The sequence below is a fragment of the Lemur catta genome, chromosome 1, assembly GCF_020740605.2.
Source record: "Lemur catta isolate mLemCat1 chromosome 1, mLemCat1.pri, whole genome shotgun sequence".
Classification (NCBI taxonomy): domain Eukaryota; kingdom Metazoa; phylum Chordata; class Mammalia; order Primates; family Lemuridae; genus Lemur; species Lemur catta.
In genome coordinates this window covers 14,441,091-14,459,573 of record NC_059128.1, presented here as the reverse complement: position 1 = coordinate 14,459,573, position 18,483 = coordinate 14,441,091, and the positions used below count along the sequence as shown (strand labels likewise).

The following is an 18,483-nucleotide window of genomic DNA, read 5'->3' as shown; positions in this document are numbered from 1 at the left end:
ATCAGATTCCCAGAAGTTACCCGTGATCAAAGGTTGCCAGAAGAAAACACAGAAACTCTGTTAAAGCTACCTGAAAAATGTTTGAACATTAAACACCATCAAGGCAGTATTTTAGGTAATTATATTTTAAGCAGAGTTTGATAGCTTTACTGTTTATAGAAAAGAGTGAAGATGTACTTTAAAGGCCATTGAGACCTCCTACAGTAATCTCAGAATGCAACAGGAAACACCAACGGGACATTGGCCAGTTATTAAAGATAAGCCAGGAAAGAGAAGAATCATTCATTAGATTAGTCCCTACGGGGTCAGTGGACGTGAGTGCTGAGAAGGTTTGCCTGCTGAAGAATAGCAGCAGGACGACTTATCATTACATACACACATCAGAGTCAAGTCTCCAAGTATTTTCCCTTATTGATGAGAAATGATCTTATTCCCAGAGTATCAAATGTCCAATGCCCTCCTAAGGACCCATCTGAGAGCAGGAGCACTGGGTAGAAATGGCGCTGGCACTGAGGAACTGGTTAGGACCACTGGTGGAGACCACATGGCTCGTGCAGAAGATGCACCTTGGGGCCAGTGGGGTAATTGACCCTTTACATCCCAGTAGAGCTGTGGTTTTTAACTGAGGCAATTTTGTCCCTAAAGGGACATTTGGTAATGTCTGGAGCCATTTTGGCTGTCATAACTACAGGCAGTGATGATGCTGGTATCCAGTGAGTAGAGGCCAAGGATGTTGCTAAACTTCCTACAATGACAGGGCAGCCCTTATGATGAAGAATAATCCAGACCAAAATATCAGTAGTACGGAGGCTGAGCAACCCTACATTAGAGGAATGGAGAAAAGAAGGACCATCCATGGAAAAACTGCGTCATGGGCTATCATTAAGAGATGCCGTGTCATCTGTTTTGTGGATGTCATTTATGTAGCTTATCCCAAATGTACATTCTGGGCCCACTGTTAAAGCTAGGTAATATCCTTAAACTAATCTGGAAAAGATCTGGTTGATAAAGCTTTAAAATTATTTGCCTCTTTTGCATTTTACAATAATTACCTCCCAGCTCCTCTTAGTCCTGTAGGGAAAGTAAGAAGGTAATTGTTTACATTAAGATCTGGGTCTTCTCGCTGATAAAAATAAATTCACATTATCCATGTAACATTAATCCTACCGAGTTATTTGTCAGGGATTTATAGGATGGTCTGCACTAGTGCAGGCATGTTATAGAAGCAGATAGACACAAGTACACACACACACACAGACACACAGGCACTCTCCCGAAGTTGTAAACTGAATGTCACCAATATTACATCTTTTCTACACTGCTGAAAGGCAAGCACTTCTTAGACTGAAAACTCAGCCCACCCCTGTGCCCTCCTCCCCTGCCTAGTTGGGCATGACGCTGGTGTGCACAGCTAATACCCAATGAACACCTTCACTACTAATAGGAATCAGAAGCTGTAGTTGAAGCCACGAACCTGAAAATAACACCCAGTCTCCAAAACAGGGACTTTTGTCTGCTTGAAATAATAATTATTTTAAGTTAATCCCTTTGCTGCTAGGTGCTAGCTCAAAGACACCTTATAAGAAACAAAAGCCAAGTGTGTTCTTTAAAGTCTTTCCTTGATCCATGCCAGGCAAGCGGCAGAGGTATGCAAGCATCTTTGGCTTGCACCACCTGCCCTTTCCTGTAATCCAAAGTGATTGATTAGCACACTAATTGAACATCATTAGCACGTTGAGATTGTCACCACCCTGTCTTAAACATTTGGCAGGCTCTAAGGTCTCCAAGTAATCATGGCACTGATAAATCCAGGGTAATATTTTATTATTTGTCAGCTACACCCAGAATCCTTTAAATCCAAAGGCAAATAAACATTTCTGTCACATCCTTGGGGAAAAAGGCCAAAAAAAATAGTGTCCCTTGGTTTTAGAGGAAATATCAGAAAGCCTGCTGATTAGCCTGATAAACAGAGGCAGCTGCTTCCTACCAGAGGCCAAAGTCCAACTTGGAGCAAGAAAATGGAATCCAGTCCCAAATTTGACCCATTCTCCTACAGCATCCTATCAGGTGAGTCAGCCTGGTCCAGCAAGACAGCCAGCCCACAGCAGGGGAGAGAGAGGCTTCCCACTTCCAAAACCTGCTTCGGAATCCGGTGTCAGCCTGCTCAATCCCAAATGATTACCCTTCCTAGATAACTGCCCAGATTTCCCCCCTGGAAACCTAAGAAGAATTATTTTTACTTTAATTAGCAGGGCATACTAAAAATTCTAAACTCCACATTGGTTTCATGGTGTGGATTAATATATCTGACATTAATATTTTCAGCCTACCCAGAAGAGGCTAAGGCAGGATTACCGATTGAACCCAGGTCGTGCCGCCAACTCACTGTGTGACTCCAGGCAAGTCGCTTAACAAATCATGGGCTCCTTTTTCTCGATGTAAAATAATGAGTCTCACAGTAGCAGTATTTCCCAAAGAGTGAGGCGCAAGCCATCTGCATCTAAATGCCAGGATGCTTGTCACCTTAGAGTGGGGCCCAAAGGTACAACCTAGGAAATGTGCACACGATGATACTAGTTCTCACCAATTTTCCCATCCTCTCCCATTCCTGGAGATAAAACAACGCATTCCAGGGCCTTTTTGCTTACGGTTGGGGCTCTGTAACTAGTGCAGGCCAGTGGGCTCCAACTGGAGGCCAAAGCTCCTAGGAACCAGTGTGCAATGCCCAGCTCTCTCCCCTGCTATAGCAAACCCCAGAGACCAAAGAGTTGCCTGAGCTACAGTGGACCTGGCAGGAGAGAGACTAAGCTGTTTGTGTGTTAGCACAGCATAAACTAGACTCTCCTGATTCAAGGATCCCAAAGGCCACCTAATTAACGACAAGAAAGAAAGAAGACAGCTTCCCTGTGAGTGGTCTCTGTAGCTAGTAGTTAATTGACACCTGTGGCAGATACTGTCATCTGCTTACCACAATTTTTTTCTTTGCTTACAGAATTCTAATTTTGTTCATCACAGCAATGTGTCCAGCTCCAAAAGATGAAACATGATTCCTCTACTCCAGGGGTTTTCAAACCTTGCAGGAACCAGAATCACCTGAAGAGCTTGGTAAACACAGATTGCTCAGCTCAAACCCCTCCAAGAATTTTCAGTTCTAACAAGTTTCCAGGGGATGCTGATGCTCCTGGTCCAGGGGATGCTGATGTTGATGTCTGAGGGACCACACTTTGAGAATCACTGGTCTAAGTCGTTGTAGCAATATGATTGTCCTTTGTCAGATACTTGCTTTCCTATCCTCCCTTGCAGGTGGAAATGGACATGTGACCAAGTTCTGGTGATGAGACAGAAGGGGAAGTCTGCAGGGTAATTTCTGGGAAAGATTTTTCTCCCTTAAAAGGAGTCCCTGCCAACACAATGTTGAAAGAAAAGAAGGAAATTGGAGGACACTACCAACTTCAAAACTTACTAGAAAGCTACAGTAATCAAGATAGTGTGGTATTAGGGAAAGATAGACAAATAGATCAATGGAATGGAATAGAGAGTGCAAAAATAGAGCCACATAAATATAAACAACTTATCTTTGACAAAGGAGCACAAGAAACATAATGGAGAAAAGATAGTCTTTTCAACAAATGGTGCTGGAACAATCAAACATCCACACACAAAAAGTATGGCTGCAAACACAGACCTTACGCCCTTCACAAAAATTAACGTAAAATGGACAACATACCTAAATGTAAAATGCAAAACTATGAAAATCCTAGAAGATAACATAGGAAAAAATCTAGATGACTCTGGGTTTGGAAATGACTTTTTAGATATGACAACAAAGGCATAATCCATGAAAGAAATAATTGATAAACTGGACTTCGTTAAAATTAAAAATTTCTTCTCTGTTACAGACACTATCAAGAGAATGAAAAGAAAACCCACAGACTGGTAGAAAATATTTACAAAGGATATATCTAATAAAGGACCATAATTCAAAGCATACACAGAACTCTTAAAACTCAACAATAAGGAAACAAAGAACCCAATTTAAAAATAGGCCAAAAACCTTAACAGACACTTCACCAAAGAAGATATACAGATAGCAAATAAGCATATGAAAAGATACTCCACATCATATGTCATTAGGGAAATGCAAATTAAAGTGAGATACCACTACACACTTAAAATTGCAAAAATCCAGAACATTGACAACAGCAAATGCTGATGAGGATGTGGAGCAACAGGAACTCTCACTCATCACTGGTGGGAATACACAATTGTACAGCCACCTTGGAAGACAGTTTGGTAGTTTCTTACAAAACTAAACAAAGTCTTACCGCATGATTTGGCAATCACATTCCTTTGCATTAATATTTAACCAAAGACATTGAAAACTTATGTCTACAAAAAAAATCAGCACACACATGTTTACAGCGGTTTTATTTATAATTGCTAAAACTTGGAAGCAACCAAGATGTCCTTCAGTAGAGAAATGGATAAATTAACTGTGGTACATCCAGAAAATGGAATATTATTCAGCACTAAAAAGAAATGAGCTATCAATCCATAAAAACACATGTAGGAAACTTAAATGCATATTACTAAGTGAAAAAAGCCAATCTGAAGAGTCTACATACAGTATGATTCCAACTATATGACATTCTGGAAAAGACAAAACTATAGAGACAGTAAAAAGATGAGTAGTTTTCAGGGCTTAGGAGAGAGGGAGAGATGAACAGGCAGAGCACAGAGGATTTTTAGGAGAGTAAAATACTTTGCATGATACTAAAATGGTAGATACATGTCATTATACATTTTGTCCAAATCCATAGAGTGTACACCAAAGGTAAACCATGGTGTAAATTATTGACTCTGGATGATAATGATCTGTCAATGTAGGCTCATTAATTGTAACAAATGTACCACTCTGGTGGGGGAAGTTGATAATGGGGAAGTCTATGCATGTGTAGGGGCAAGGAATATACAGGATATCTGTACTTACCTCTCAATTTTGCTGTGAATATAAAACTTCTCTGAAAAAGTTGTTTTTAAAGGGGTTCTTTTTATCTTGCCTTAAATGAGGTTGGGTGAAAACATGATATTTGGTCATGAGGCAGACATCCTGCCACCAGGAGTTGACAAGCCTGAGCACAAACTGCCAACATGCCAAGGAGAGCAGAACAGAAAGAGAGAACAAGTCTTGGTGTAACTGACATTTTGAAGCTGATGCACCAAACCTGATCAACCTCCCTCCAGTCTTCTTGCTATGTGAGGTAAGGGTCCAAATTCTAACCCATTATTAATCAGTGTTGGGGGTATGCAAGTTGTCAGAATCAAAATGGGGTTACTTGTGTTAAAAAATGCTGACAAACAGAGCCAGGGAAGGCCAGAAAGGGAGGGTTCTTATGCACAAATTCATGATAACAAGAACGATCACAAAAGACTCTGCAAAAACCACAACCTTGCACAAAGGCCAACACAACCTTATACACACAAAAAAAATACTTCTGCAAAGACATCTGCCCAGCAACTGCCTGTCCAACTGTGGACTGGTACTACCCTTGCTATTGATCCCTGTAGCCAAGGATAATTATCTCAAAACAATTATGTAATCCTCCTCATTTTTCCTTTAAAAATCTTTGCCTTCCTTCACCTTCCTGAACATATTTATAGTTTACTATGGCATGTGTATTACCACTGCAATGCTCATTCTTGAATATTTATTATATCATTTTCTTTTAATGAGCCGCTTTCTGTCTGTTATAGACAGTGACATATATGGTGTCAGAAGTGGGATGGGAGTGAGCTCACCTCAGAGGAATCCGCAGCCCCTGGAATCGAGTGCGATACTGACCAAGCCCTTTGTGCTCTTCAATACTGTCAGCTGCCTTTTCTGCCCTAGGGAATCTCTCAGATTCTTGGGCTCCTTCCTTCTGGTGAGGTTTGTTGTTGTTGTTTGACTTTATGCAGAATCTGACTTGGTTATAAGGCCACCTCAAATAAAGGAACTCATGTATCTCTCTTGGGACTATTAAAGCGGATGTTTCATTTTTGTTTCTGTTTCTTTCAAGCCCTTTCTGGTATAAAGACAAGTGTCCTGGTTGGAGTATTCTAGTTTCTACAGAATTTACGTTTTGTGTGTGATGCATGTCTTTTCTGGTGAAATCACTTTTGGTTCTTTCTGCACATCTAGTTTAACATTTTGCTTGATCTGCACTCCTGGCTTAAACATTCTGTGAGAACTTCTATTTTTGGTTTCATTTTGGTTTGGGTTACATGTTTGTAAATAATTTGGCATTTTTACTTTTATTTTTCCCTTGTTTTTGAACATCTTCTGAAAGCAAAATTAAACATCCTAAATGGTGGCACAAGATGGCCATTTAAAAGTGTCGTTTTAAGCTTCTACATTTGGGATCATTTGTTACACAGCAACAGAAAACCAATACAGTGGGGAAGTCTTAATTTACAATAAAGTGGTCCTTTTGGCAACAGAGCTAAAACAACATTCTCTAGATCAGCTTATCAGCAATAAAGCCGACATTCTGATCCCCATCGGACTCCTCTATTTCTCAATTAGTTCTGAGGAGAAAGAGTTTTTATTTATTCACCCCATAAAAAATCCCAACAGTTAGGCATTTTATCATTCTGCAACCAAAAGCATTCCTAAATAATGCAATACCCCTTCGCAATTCTTTAAAATGAAGATCAGACCTGTTTGGAAGGACCCAAAACAGAGTCACCTCAGGGTTATAGGCACCTAGAAGGCTGACTTTATATTTTATTTTAAGTCTACAATAAATCTTCTCTTCCCAAGAGCTGAGAGAAAACATAACAGAAGAAGAGAAAGGCTTAACAATCATTGAGCAGATGAAAAAAGTAAATAAATGAACCTTCCCCATGAGAACTAAGAATTCACTACCCCAAGCTTTCTTAGTTTATATGATGTTCACTTCCCAAATGATCACCTAAAAGTAACTGGCCTTTTAAATGTAGTTTAAATGAATATCAAAGAGCTTTGAGATTTTTCTACCACAACTTTACATACAGAAAGCAGACCGGTGCAGGATCAGCTGTTTGTATATTCAGGAAATATGCTTCTATTCCTCCTGGAATTCAGTCACCCCTTCCAATAGCCACCCTCCAACATTTGGCAAATGCATTCATTGTGTGCTGCCAATTCAATAATGTACATCTGTCTCGCCTTCCTAAAAGACTCCGGGTCTTTGACGGCACTACAAGGAAACTGAGTGGGCAATCAGCACAGAGATGAAATGTGAGGTTTTTAAGGCTCTGCCCCAGAATCTGCTGAATGACTCATTTGAGAGGCAGCTTTAAGGAGAAGGAGAACAGTACACTCTATTTGTCTGAAATTCAAATTAGGGGAAACTAAGTCCCCAAATTCAGTAGCAGATGTAGTCCAAACAATTGCAACCTCATCCCTCATTTGGAATATGGTAACTAGAATTTTGGGGGGCTACGGGGGCTTTCAAAAGCTTTTAGTCCAAACTCAGAGGGCCATAAGGTGGCAGCTGAAAGGGTACCTCTGAAAAGTTCAAAACAGCTCTTGAGACAGGGCTGCCGTGTCTGGTGTAGAGAGACCAAAACATCTGAGAAGCAGAGAGGCTGAGCGCTGACGGTTTCCATGGTGACCACTGAAGAGCCCAGGCGTACACTCTAATGAGGCCAGCCGGCCAGCTAGCACTTACGGAGCAAAGGCTGTGGGACATTCCAATAAAACTCACACACTGCGGAGCTACTCAAATGAAACCTGAATGAGTGGCCAGCCTGCCCACGATGGCTTCTCCTGGAGACAGACAGCAGCTCTGGGCTCTATGTGTCTGGCCCTGCACCAAGCTCTTTTCCACACATTGATTCATTTAATCATCAACAAAACCTTATAAAGCAGATTCAAATTCTATCCCCTTTGCAGATGAGTAAACTAAGGCAGTTTACTTTTCCAGGACCACTGAGTTTATAAATGGTGGCTCTTACCCAGCTATAGAGCCTTATTCCTCCCCTTCTGCTCTTAAACACACACACACACACGCACGCACGCACGCACGCACGCAAACAAAAAAAAAAACCCTCTGAAACTTCTCAACTGGGAGGCTCTCTTGTATAATAAAGAGAAGGATAATCCAGGATTTCAGACACAGTCTTGAACTTAAAAGTTTGAGAGCTCTTATCTCAGAGGGGAAAACCACAAAAGCAGCTTTGGAGCTTACTATTGATCTAACTTTGCCCACCACTGCTAGATTCTGGAAAAGATCTCACAATGTCAATGTCAATATTTTTAAATATTGTTATCATAAGAAAGAATTCCCTGAAGAAGCTTCAAAGGACTTGAGAATGAGGTCGACACTCATTCTCAAGAGAGAAGAGACGTTACACCTAAGCAAAACAAGTGTTCTGTGAAATCATAAGCATGAGTGTGAGTTAAACACCTCCAGGAACCCCAGTTCAATCACTCATCCACTCCACATGCTTGTCACTGATGCTAGAAATGCCATCTTTTGTAAATAAATTCCTTGAGTTGAGATTTTTGTCTCTTGTTTAAAGGTAAATATTCCCAAGAGGGAGGGGGCAAAAAACCACTAAGACAATAGCAATCATCAACACCTTAGTATAAAATACTATATCAGGATACTATTGCTGAGGGAGCACTCAGCAGTGGGAGAAGGGAGAGGCCATTGGGAGACAGATGCAACGCACAGAGCAGTGTCTGGAGAAGGCAGGCTTCTGGAAGAAGCCAGGATTATCCTGAAGACACTGTGCTTGGAAATCAGATAGAGTAAAGGAGCTCCAATAACAAAATGGATTGATTTACAATTCTCTACTTCATTGCAAACACAGTAAGAAATCCATCTTCAGTCTTTAAGGAGAAACTGAGTTTGTCTCACCTCTTCAGAAAATCTGTGCTGGCAAATCCAAATATAACCCTCTTCTATTGTGATTCCAGAAAAAACCCTCTAAATAGGAAGCTGTGCAAGAGAAAGGAGTTTAGGCACAGCATCTCTGACTGCAATTGGCAAAAACAGAAAATACAATCATGACATCAAACTATTCCATTAAAAGCAGACGATGGCCCTGCTACTACCTTCAGGATCCTGTCTGGCTACTAGATCACAGTGGTTAGGGTTTAAATATGCAGCAATACTCACTCGAAAGACCTTCTCCACTCTTGCAATGCTTTTCCCAAAGATGGTTCCAAGTTGGTCTCCAATTCCAGCCAATAAGAAACCAAAGAGTGGAATTCCAAAGATGGCATATAAAATACAAAAGATTTTGCCTCCTTCAGTGCTTGGAGCAATATTCCCATACCCTGGTGAGAAATATTAAAAAGAGAGAGGAAGAGTGGCAGAGAAATTAGAGTATTGACCAAAAAATCCACAGATTTTTTAAAAGGTTTGTACATTCCCCCCACTTCACGGGCTTTAGGGAGTAGAATTTCATTTCAAAGGCCTTACACAATTCAGAACATTGCTCCATTGTTTCTCTTGCTTTTCTCCTTGTAAAGAGTTTTTAAGGTTTCCTGGATCTTAAAACATTTTAGGAAATTTGCAGTCACCCAGAACTGCATTTCTGATGGAAAATGATAACCATCTTTTTCAGAAATAGCAGACATTATGGACATGTCTGGTTTAGGGAGACCCGAACATCTGGGAAGGAGTTACCATTGCCTTGTTTAGATTTGACAAGACTTCTCCTTTACAGTGTTATCTGTGGGCCTCCTCTCCACCTGGACAGGCTGTGGCTGCCTTCAAAGGTGATGGCTGCTCCACTTTAAAGAGGTCATGTGGTCTAGCACAAATTCAGAGAGGACCCATGGATCGTACAGCCCTACGTGGGGAAGCCTAAAACCAGGGTAGAGTAGGAAAAGACTTTGTGCTGCTTCTCCCACTGACACTGAGGTTTAGCTCTGCCTGGTTCTCTTTGCCTCTTTACTGGGAACTCCACACCATCTCTGAGTCCTGCCTCACCTCCCGCCCACCTCTTGCACTGAGGACAGGGGCTAAAAATAAATGTTTGCTGCTGAAAGGAATGTTTGAATACAAGAGAATCTTTTTATAGTCAGGTCTATTAATATGTATTTCAAATGTGCTTTGATAACACCAACTTCTGCATTCTTAAGAGTTTTGCAATTACATAAGTAACGTATGTATAGGAAATACTGAGCCCACTCTATATGGACGGGGCTAAAGAAGTATTGATAGAAGAAAAAGGCTTGTAACATCAGCACAATTTATGTAGAGATGACAGTCTAAATTAATTTATATTCATTTTCATACCAATTGGTATTATAATCTTATGCTAACTAACATCTAGACAGTCATCTAAGCATTCTCCCAAATTTGGTTAGCTTATGTGGGGCCTGTTTCTGAATCCATGCAATGGGTGAGTCATCAGGGCCATGGTTGTAGGCACGTTGGGACTGCAACAGAGTAAAGAATAATGTTGATGGTTCGTCCATCATTCATCCACCTGTGGGCCTGTAGAACTCACTGTTCGTCTCTGCCTTTGGGGATGAGTCACTTGGCTATTTTCCTTTTCAATCTTCTGTTCTGAATCATTCAAACCTCTTATCACAAATTATCTAAATTACAGTTTCCATTTCTTAAATGAGTGTTTGAGCCAGCCTTCCTAATCTTGCCTCTCAATCTTTTACTCACCACGAGTTTGATGTAAATGTGCAAGAAAGCTCTCAGAACTTTTCTCAGGTACTTTCAGGAACTTGGACAAAATCATTTTCCCAAGCATTGCTCTCCAGAACAATCCAATTTACATTAAGCCAGCCCTGTTGAAAAGGAAATTAATGTGCCTCTACAGCTTCATTTTATGCAGGTTTATGGTGACGCTTGGAAATATTCTAGCAACTTGTGGAAACATTGAAAGACTCTAGCTTGACTGTCTCACAGTTGCCTGACTTTGGGAATAGAGGTTGTCTTTTAGTCTAAATGGCTCAGAAAGAAATATATTGCAGACACAGGCAAACAAACCGAGGCTTTGAACCTACAGAGTCAGCATCTTATTAATCCTGACAAGTGCCACACACCCTTCCTCCAGCTTGCAGAGAGGACTGCCCCCACCTCCCGGGCAAGGTACTGTGCCATGGAACATCCCCTCTGTCATCCAAAGAGCATCAGAGAGAAGTAAAAAGACACAGGCTCCAGATCCAATTCCACCTCACACTAGCTGGTTGTCCTTAGACCCATGTCACCTCTCCAAATCCTAGTGTTCGAGGGATTCAAGGAAAATGTGAAAAAATTCAGTGTACTATAAAGTACTGTAACAATACAAACTATTCTTATTATTACAGTTGGCTTCTAATTTGTTCAGCGTTTTGCTGACTAGAACATTAAAATAAAATTAAAGGAAAGTTCTTGGGTAAGGGCACAAGTGATGTAATATTCAAGTAAGTCTTTATATTTAAGCCCATCTTTCTTTGGGGACACCCTTCCTGGTAGACATAAAGGCATCACCATTCTTGAATGACTCTGTATCTCAGGCATGGGTGCGTGTGTGTATTTGTGCTCCATGCCTCTGGGGAACTAAAAGAAGAGACCATTTAACCATTTAACCATGTCACTCTGGGAAAATTCTAGCACTTACACACTTTGGAGCTTTGCTCTGAGGCAATGGGAAGGCCACATTCCTGGATTTGGGGCTTTAGTTATACCTGGCCTGTGAGGCTGCTCTGCCCATCCTTGGAGAATGCTTGGTAGAACTTTGAAGTAAGGTGTGATGGTTGTCCGTAGGCTCTAGAAGTAGAGACTACGCAAATTCCTGTCCTAATTCTTCTATTGACAAACTCTCCAATCTTGACATATCACTTAACCTCTCTGCCTCACTTTCTTCCTCCAAAAGATGGGGCTATTAAAGCACCTATCTTATAGCTATTGAAGATGAAACGAGTTGCATGTGAAGCATGAGTTACATGTGAAGATTAAATACACATGAAGCATGACTCAAAGCAAGCACTCAGTAAGTATTAGCAATTACCATCCTGCCCTGTGCTTTCTGTGGGAGGGAATCATTTCTGAGCAATATGTCTCCAGGAAAACTAAGCCCCAGGAGAAAACAGATGGCTGGTTCCTATTTTCCCCTCAGAAACTTCACTGTTCTCCCACAACACCAGGACAGGGGAGAAAATGTCGACACCTTGAGCTGGATTGGCTCAGTGACTCCGGCGGGCCCACGGCTGGGTTTGAGGTGTGGGCGTCTCCTAGGGCAGCTAGGGACAATGGAAGCCGGGAAGTGGGAGGGATGACACGGCTGCTAGAGGGGCAATTGTGCAGCAGAACTAGCACGAACATTAGAACTGGATTTAAGTAAAGCACAAGGAATCTAAAGAGCACCTCCACCAATTGGCATCTGGTGCCTTTCAGCAGAAGATGACCAGCCCAGCAAGGACAAACACAGAAACCAAGAGGAAGCCGTTACACATGCACAGGGTCAGCTGGGTGTGGCGGTGCGCACCTGTAGTCCCAGATACTCGGGAGGCTGAGGTGGGGAGTATCCCTTGAGCCCACGAGTTCAAAGCCAGCCTGGACAACATAGTGTGACCACCCTACCCCCATCTCAAAAAAAAAATAAAAATAAAAAGATGAATGAGGAGGACCAAGACAGGGTCAGCTCTGTTCACCCCAGCTAGAAAACAGTTCAAGTCCTTTATGAAGAGAAAGCTGGCATTTAAAGAGGACTTATGCTTGCAGAGCACATGTATAAGCTTCCATTTTCTATCTACCTGCCAAAGTCAAATCTTTGCCAAACCGTATGTCGTTCAGCTGCTTGTTTTGTTGAGAGTGTGCTTTCTAGAACCAGACTGTGTGCATGCAGGGTTGCATTACGGATGTGTAGCCTGTGCAGTCACACAGGGCCCCACACATAGAAGGGTCCCATGCTTGATATTTAATGTTCTGTGGTTGCCATTTTGATGTTCTTAATCACTTTTTAACAAGGGACCAGATTTTTATTTTCCAGTGGGCCCCACCAATTACGTATGTAGCTTGTCCTGGAGAATGAAGCTAGACTCCACTGCTCACTAACTGTGAAATATTGGGCAAGTTCCTTAACTTCTCTGAACCTCAGTGTTCTCATAGATAAAATGAGGCTAATAACAATACCTACCTCATGTGATTATGCAGGATTAAATGAGATAATGTATGTGGAGCACAATGCCTGGTACTAGTAAGAACTCAGTAAATGTTAGCCACAGTGATTACTATTTCCAAAGCCAAGGGTTAAATATCCAATCCAAGTGCTAGGTAAGTACAAACAGCCGCCTCAACACCTTGGCAGGTACACACTTAATGGAGACTGCCAGGCAAGTGACACAGCCACTGGCTACCACCTGAGACCTAACCAAGAGCTCGTTCTGATGTGAATAGAGCCAGGTGACTCCATCTGCAAATGCCTGAAAGACTAAAATCTAATGACATTTCACAGGTATTGGTAAGAACGTGATCACTTGCTGCCTTTCTGCAAATGATGGTTTGTGGAGCCCCTGCAAAGAGTGAGCATCATACCTCCAGTTTAGGAAAGCTAGTTGCTGGCGACCCACCAGCAGAGTCAATAATCAAAGGCAGGTGGGGACTTTCTCACATCAGAATTAGTTACTGAGAAAGGGGACAAGGTGCAGTGCATCCCTGATAAAAACCAAGCAGAGGCTGGTCCTCCTTCTACTGTGGCTACTGGTCTGGAGAAGTGCCTGAACGTATTCCCCTTGCTATTTATGTGTAAATCTTTCTGTGTGTCTCAGTACAAGAAAAGCTTTTGTAAAAAGAAGTGCTTTGATATTCTCCGATAAAAGGGACCTCTGATACTAAGGAATATTGCTGCTTTTCAGAAAAGACTCTATTATTTCTAAGATCTCGCTATACACATTATAAATAATGAACACATTTTTTGTGTCTGAAAAGTACATAACCTCAAGCTTCTCATGAGAGTCTTTCTGGAAAGAAATCTGGTGAACCCTTAAAAGGTCCACACCCTTTAACAAAGCAATCCCTTGGGAATTCTTCCACAGAAGCAACCAGAGAAGACCACGCTATTCAGAAGCAGAAACAGCTTAAGCCCCCAACAGCATGTGATTATAGCTCGGATAGCAGATCTAATGGAAACCATCAAAGATTATGTTTTTCAAAGAATTTTAGTAATATGAGGAAATGTTTACAATGTTATGTTGTAAATTTTATGAATGTGAGCAAACAGGCTAATATTTGTATATTTCACAACTAATGAAAACACAGCTCCTCGGCCGTAGCAGCTCCACTTTCCTGATTTCTAAATAGTAGAAAATTCCTTGGGAAGAACTGGATGAATTACTGGGCTTTGAGTTTTTTTATAAGCCTTGCTATCACATGCGATGAATGAATTTGCCACTAAGTAACTGGAAAAACAATTATTTCCACACCTCATTATTATTACTTATGTAGTACTAGATTTTCTTTGAAATTCTCCAACTGTATGACTTTATAAAGACCCTTCACTCTGGAGTTAAAATTTAGCCAATTAAATTGTGTTCAGCTTACACTGCATTATTTTTCAATTAAGAGAGAGAGAGAGAGAGCAAGAGAGAAAAATAGCTTTTTCTAAATTGAATAGAGCAGGGATCCAATCTCTAGTGCTAACACTGCACCATCACACTGAAGTGGACTTTTTCTCAGTTAGATTTTCTTTTTATTTGTTTTTTGTTTGCATGCTTGTTTTGTAGTAGTTTCCTGTTCAGTATCAACCTTCCTTTTGATTTGGGGGAAAGGTCCCCATCCTGTACATTATTGGTGTGACACAGCATCCTACCTCCCAGGCAGCCAGGACATGGGCATATGAAACTAGAGCCTCATCCAATAGGATGGCGTTGCCCAAGACTTTAAATCAAGATCCATGGCCCAAAGATGGTGGGAGACGGCAGCTGCAGTGGCTGGCAGGGTCAGGCCCTGGCAGTGGAGGGCAAAGGATATTTATTGGCCCTCCGATGAGCTCTGACCCATGTGTATTAGTTAGGGTCCTTTTCTATTGCAGGTAATAGAAAATCCAGCACAGAGTGGCTTAAGCAACAAAAGAAAACACACTGACCCCAATAAGTGAAAGGAGATTTAACATTTACTTCTTAACACTTCATGGGTAGCTCCATCCAGAGGTCAAAGGATGTGGGCAAGACCCTATTTGCTACTCCCTTTTTTTTTACTCTGTCTTTTTGTTGCTAGGTGACTTCTGGGCAGAGAAATCCATCAAGGGAAGAAAATGACTGGCAGTGCCCTGTCTCTTTCCAGATTTACCTCCAGTAGGAAAAAGAGGAAGTCATTTCCTCCAAAGCTCAAGCAAAAGCGCCTAACCCAGATCATATGTCCATCTTTGAACTGATGACTGTGGCCAGGCACTGGGCTTCTTAGTCTAGACAAGGTGACTCTTCTCCTGAGGCCTGGGGGCCGAGAGTGAGGAAGGGGACAGCTAGGGATATGGTTCTCAGGACAGGGGTGAATAAGTGAATGGAGACCAAATAGAAGAAGCCAAGGACTAAGAGTCATTTGCACAAACTCAAAAATTCCAATGTAAGCACACAAAAAAGGGCAGAAAATATTAATATTACCTATCAAATATTCTTCATTAGGTAAATGGAGCCACCATTCCTCAATCACATAATGTTATGTGGGTCAATGAACACTAGTTGTTCAATTAAAGCAAGTCCCTGGTTTTCTAACAAGGTGACACAAGAAATACCATTCGTGTGCATTCCAATGTAACTATGATATTTTTCAATGCATCAGACAAACCATCAACTAAGCCATGTCATAGAACAAGAAAATTAGGAGTTTTCTTTTTCTGTCTTCTTTAATCTACACTAATATCTTATGGATCCAATACTGGGTACTGGAGAGAATTTTCCAAATTGTGCTTTTTGAAGTGGACCAGACTTTCTCAATTTTAATTGTTTTACACTAAGTCCTGCCAAAATGCATGACACTTTTCTCCAGTTCAATAAGCAGACTGCCGAACACAACTTAACTTGATACTGGTCTTCTCTGATACACTATAGCAATGTCCTCAGGTTCTGCTGAGGTTTATAACACTTTTTGCCCTTATACCAAATGGTGCCAAGCCACTCTGCTCCCTTCATTGGGTTCTGTGAGTCTGTGGACTAAGCTGACCTACCCTGGCCTGGAGTGTCCGAAAAGGTTTCCAGATCCAAGACCCGTTAGCGTAACGAACACCTTGAATACTTGCAATAGCTGATGTTAATACATTTGCAGATACTCAAGCCCAAGCCTAGTATGTCAAATAATTAGGTTAGGGGGCTTTCTAAATAAGAATCACAATTCTTTTTCATACCAAATCTTTTTGTTGCACATAAATTTCTTGATTTCACCAATTTAGAAACAACACAGGCCCTGAAGGCTAAGCCTAAAAACAAAAACAAAAATCTTTTTTTTTTTTTTTTCCTTTTTATTTCAGCTCATCATGGGGGTACATAAGTTTAGGTTATATACATTTTCCATGTCCCACCCATAACCCCGAGTCAGAGTCCCAAGCGTGTCTGTTCTCATTCTCCAGACGGTGCGCCTGGCACTCATCATGTAGTCATACCTCCATCCCCTCCCCCCCCCACCTCCCCGGGTCTGCACCTTCAAGCATGACCATTCCCCAGAGGGTGTGGAACGCACTCATCATGTAGGCATACACCCATCCCCTCCCCCCTCCCCCCATCCCAGTTTGATATCCGATTGGTATCCTTCCCTGATGTACATTTAGGTGATGATCAGGGAAACCAGTTTTCTGGTGAGTACATGTGATGCTTGTTTTTCCATTCTTTGGATACTTCACTTAGTATAATGGGTTCCAGCTCTCTCCAGGAGAACCAAAGAGATGTTGTATCATCGTTATTTCTTATAGCTGAGTAGTACTCCATGGTATACATATACCACAGTTTACTAATCCATTCGTGGATTGATGGGCACTTGGGTTGTTTCCACATCTTTGCGATTGTAAATTGTGCTGCTATAAACATTCGGGTACAGGTGTCTTTGTTAAAGAATGACTTTTGTTCTTCTGGGTATATGCCCAATAATGGGATTGCTGGATCAAATGGTAGGTCTACTTGAATCTGTTGAAGGTATCTCCATATTGCTTTCCATAGGGGTTGCACTAGTTTGCATTCCCACCAGCAGTGTATGAGTGTTCCTGTCTCTCCGCATCCATGCCACAAAAACAAAAATCTTTGCACCTAAAACAGCCCTTAGCCTCTGAAACTTGCACCAAGAGGAAGTTGATTGTCAAAGCTGTGCATCAGAGGAAAGAATCTCTCAGTAGCCATGGCTGGGCCTTAGAGAGCAGTAGAGCAGGGAGTTCCTCCCAGGGAGTATAACAGATTTTAATGAAAGAATCCCCTAAGGCAGGGGTCCCCAACTTATGGTGAGTTGTATAATTATTTCATTATATATTACAATGTAATAATAATAAAGTGCACAATAAATGTAATCTGCCTGAATCACCCCAAAACCATCCCCTGCCCCCCATCCGTGGAAAATTTGTCTTACATGAAAACAGTCCCTGGTGCCAAAAAGGTTGGGGACCACTGCCCTCTGGGGAGAGCAGAGGGGCCTCTCCATGGCCGTCCATCATTGCTATGGACGGATGACTGCTGTGTGTCTCTCGGGCTGCAGAATGAGAATGTTTAATGCAGTGCCACTTCACTATTGTCGGGCGCAGAAAACCCTCAACCTCATTTTCAGCAGATCTGGAAATGGGATACCTAAGTTCACGGAATATTCTAAATCCTTCGTGGTCACTTCAGCAATGTTCACAGCATCTTCACCAGGAGTAGATTCCATCTCAAGAAACCACTTTCTTTGCTCAACCATGAGAAGCAACTCCTCATCTGTTCAAATTTTATCATGAGATGTACAATTCAGTCACACCTGCAGGTTCCACTTCTATTAACAATTCTCTTGCTATTTCTATTACATCTGCAGTTTCTTCCTCCCCTGAAGTCTTGAACCTCTCAAAGTCATCCATGAGATTAGGAACCAACTTCTTCCAAACTCTTGTTAATATTTATATTTTGACCTTCCCCCATGAATCACTAATGTTCATAATGCCATCAAGAATGGTAAACCCTTTCCAGAAGGTACCCAGGTCCAACACAGGAATCACTATGGCAGCTATAGCCTTACAAAATGTATTTCCTAAATAATAAGACTTGAAAGTTGAAATTACTCCTTGATCCAGGGGCACTTGTGGTGCCCCAAAACAATTACAATAGTACTATCCAAGATCACTGATCACAGTTCACCTGATATAATAATAATGAAAAAGTTTGAAATATTGAGAGAATCACCAAAATGTGACACGGAGACACAAAGTGAGCACATACTGTTGGAAAAATGACACCAATAGACTTTCTCAGGGGTTGCCACAAACCTTCAGTCTGTAAAAAAAAAAAAATGCAATATCTGCAAAGCACAATAAAATGCAGTAAAACTAGGTGTGCCTGTATAT

The 18,483-nt window shown here is 41.4% G+C and overlaps 1 protein-coding gene across 2 annotated transcripts in view; it reads right to left on the bottom strand.

Annotated features, from left to right (window-relative positions):
• Positions 1-18,483, bottom strand: part of KCNK10 (potassium two pore domain channel subfamily K member 10) — a 118,760-nt gene that overhangs the window by 27,133 nt on the left and 73,144 nt on the right. For both annotated transcript variants that reach the window (XM_045554634.1, XM_045554623.1), the window contains exon 4: positions 9,150-9,310. In XM_045554634.1, coding sequence (XP_045410590.1) covers positions 9,150-9,310 — 161 coding nt within the window. The remainder of the gene's footprint in view (positions 1-9,149; positions 9,311-18,483) is intronic.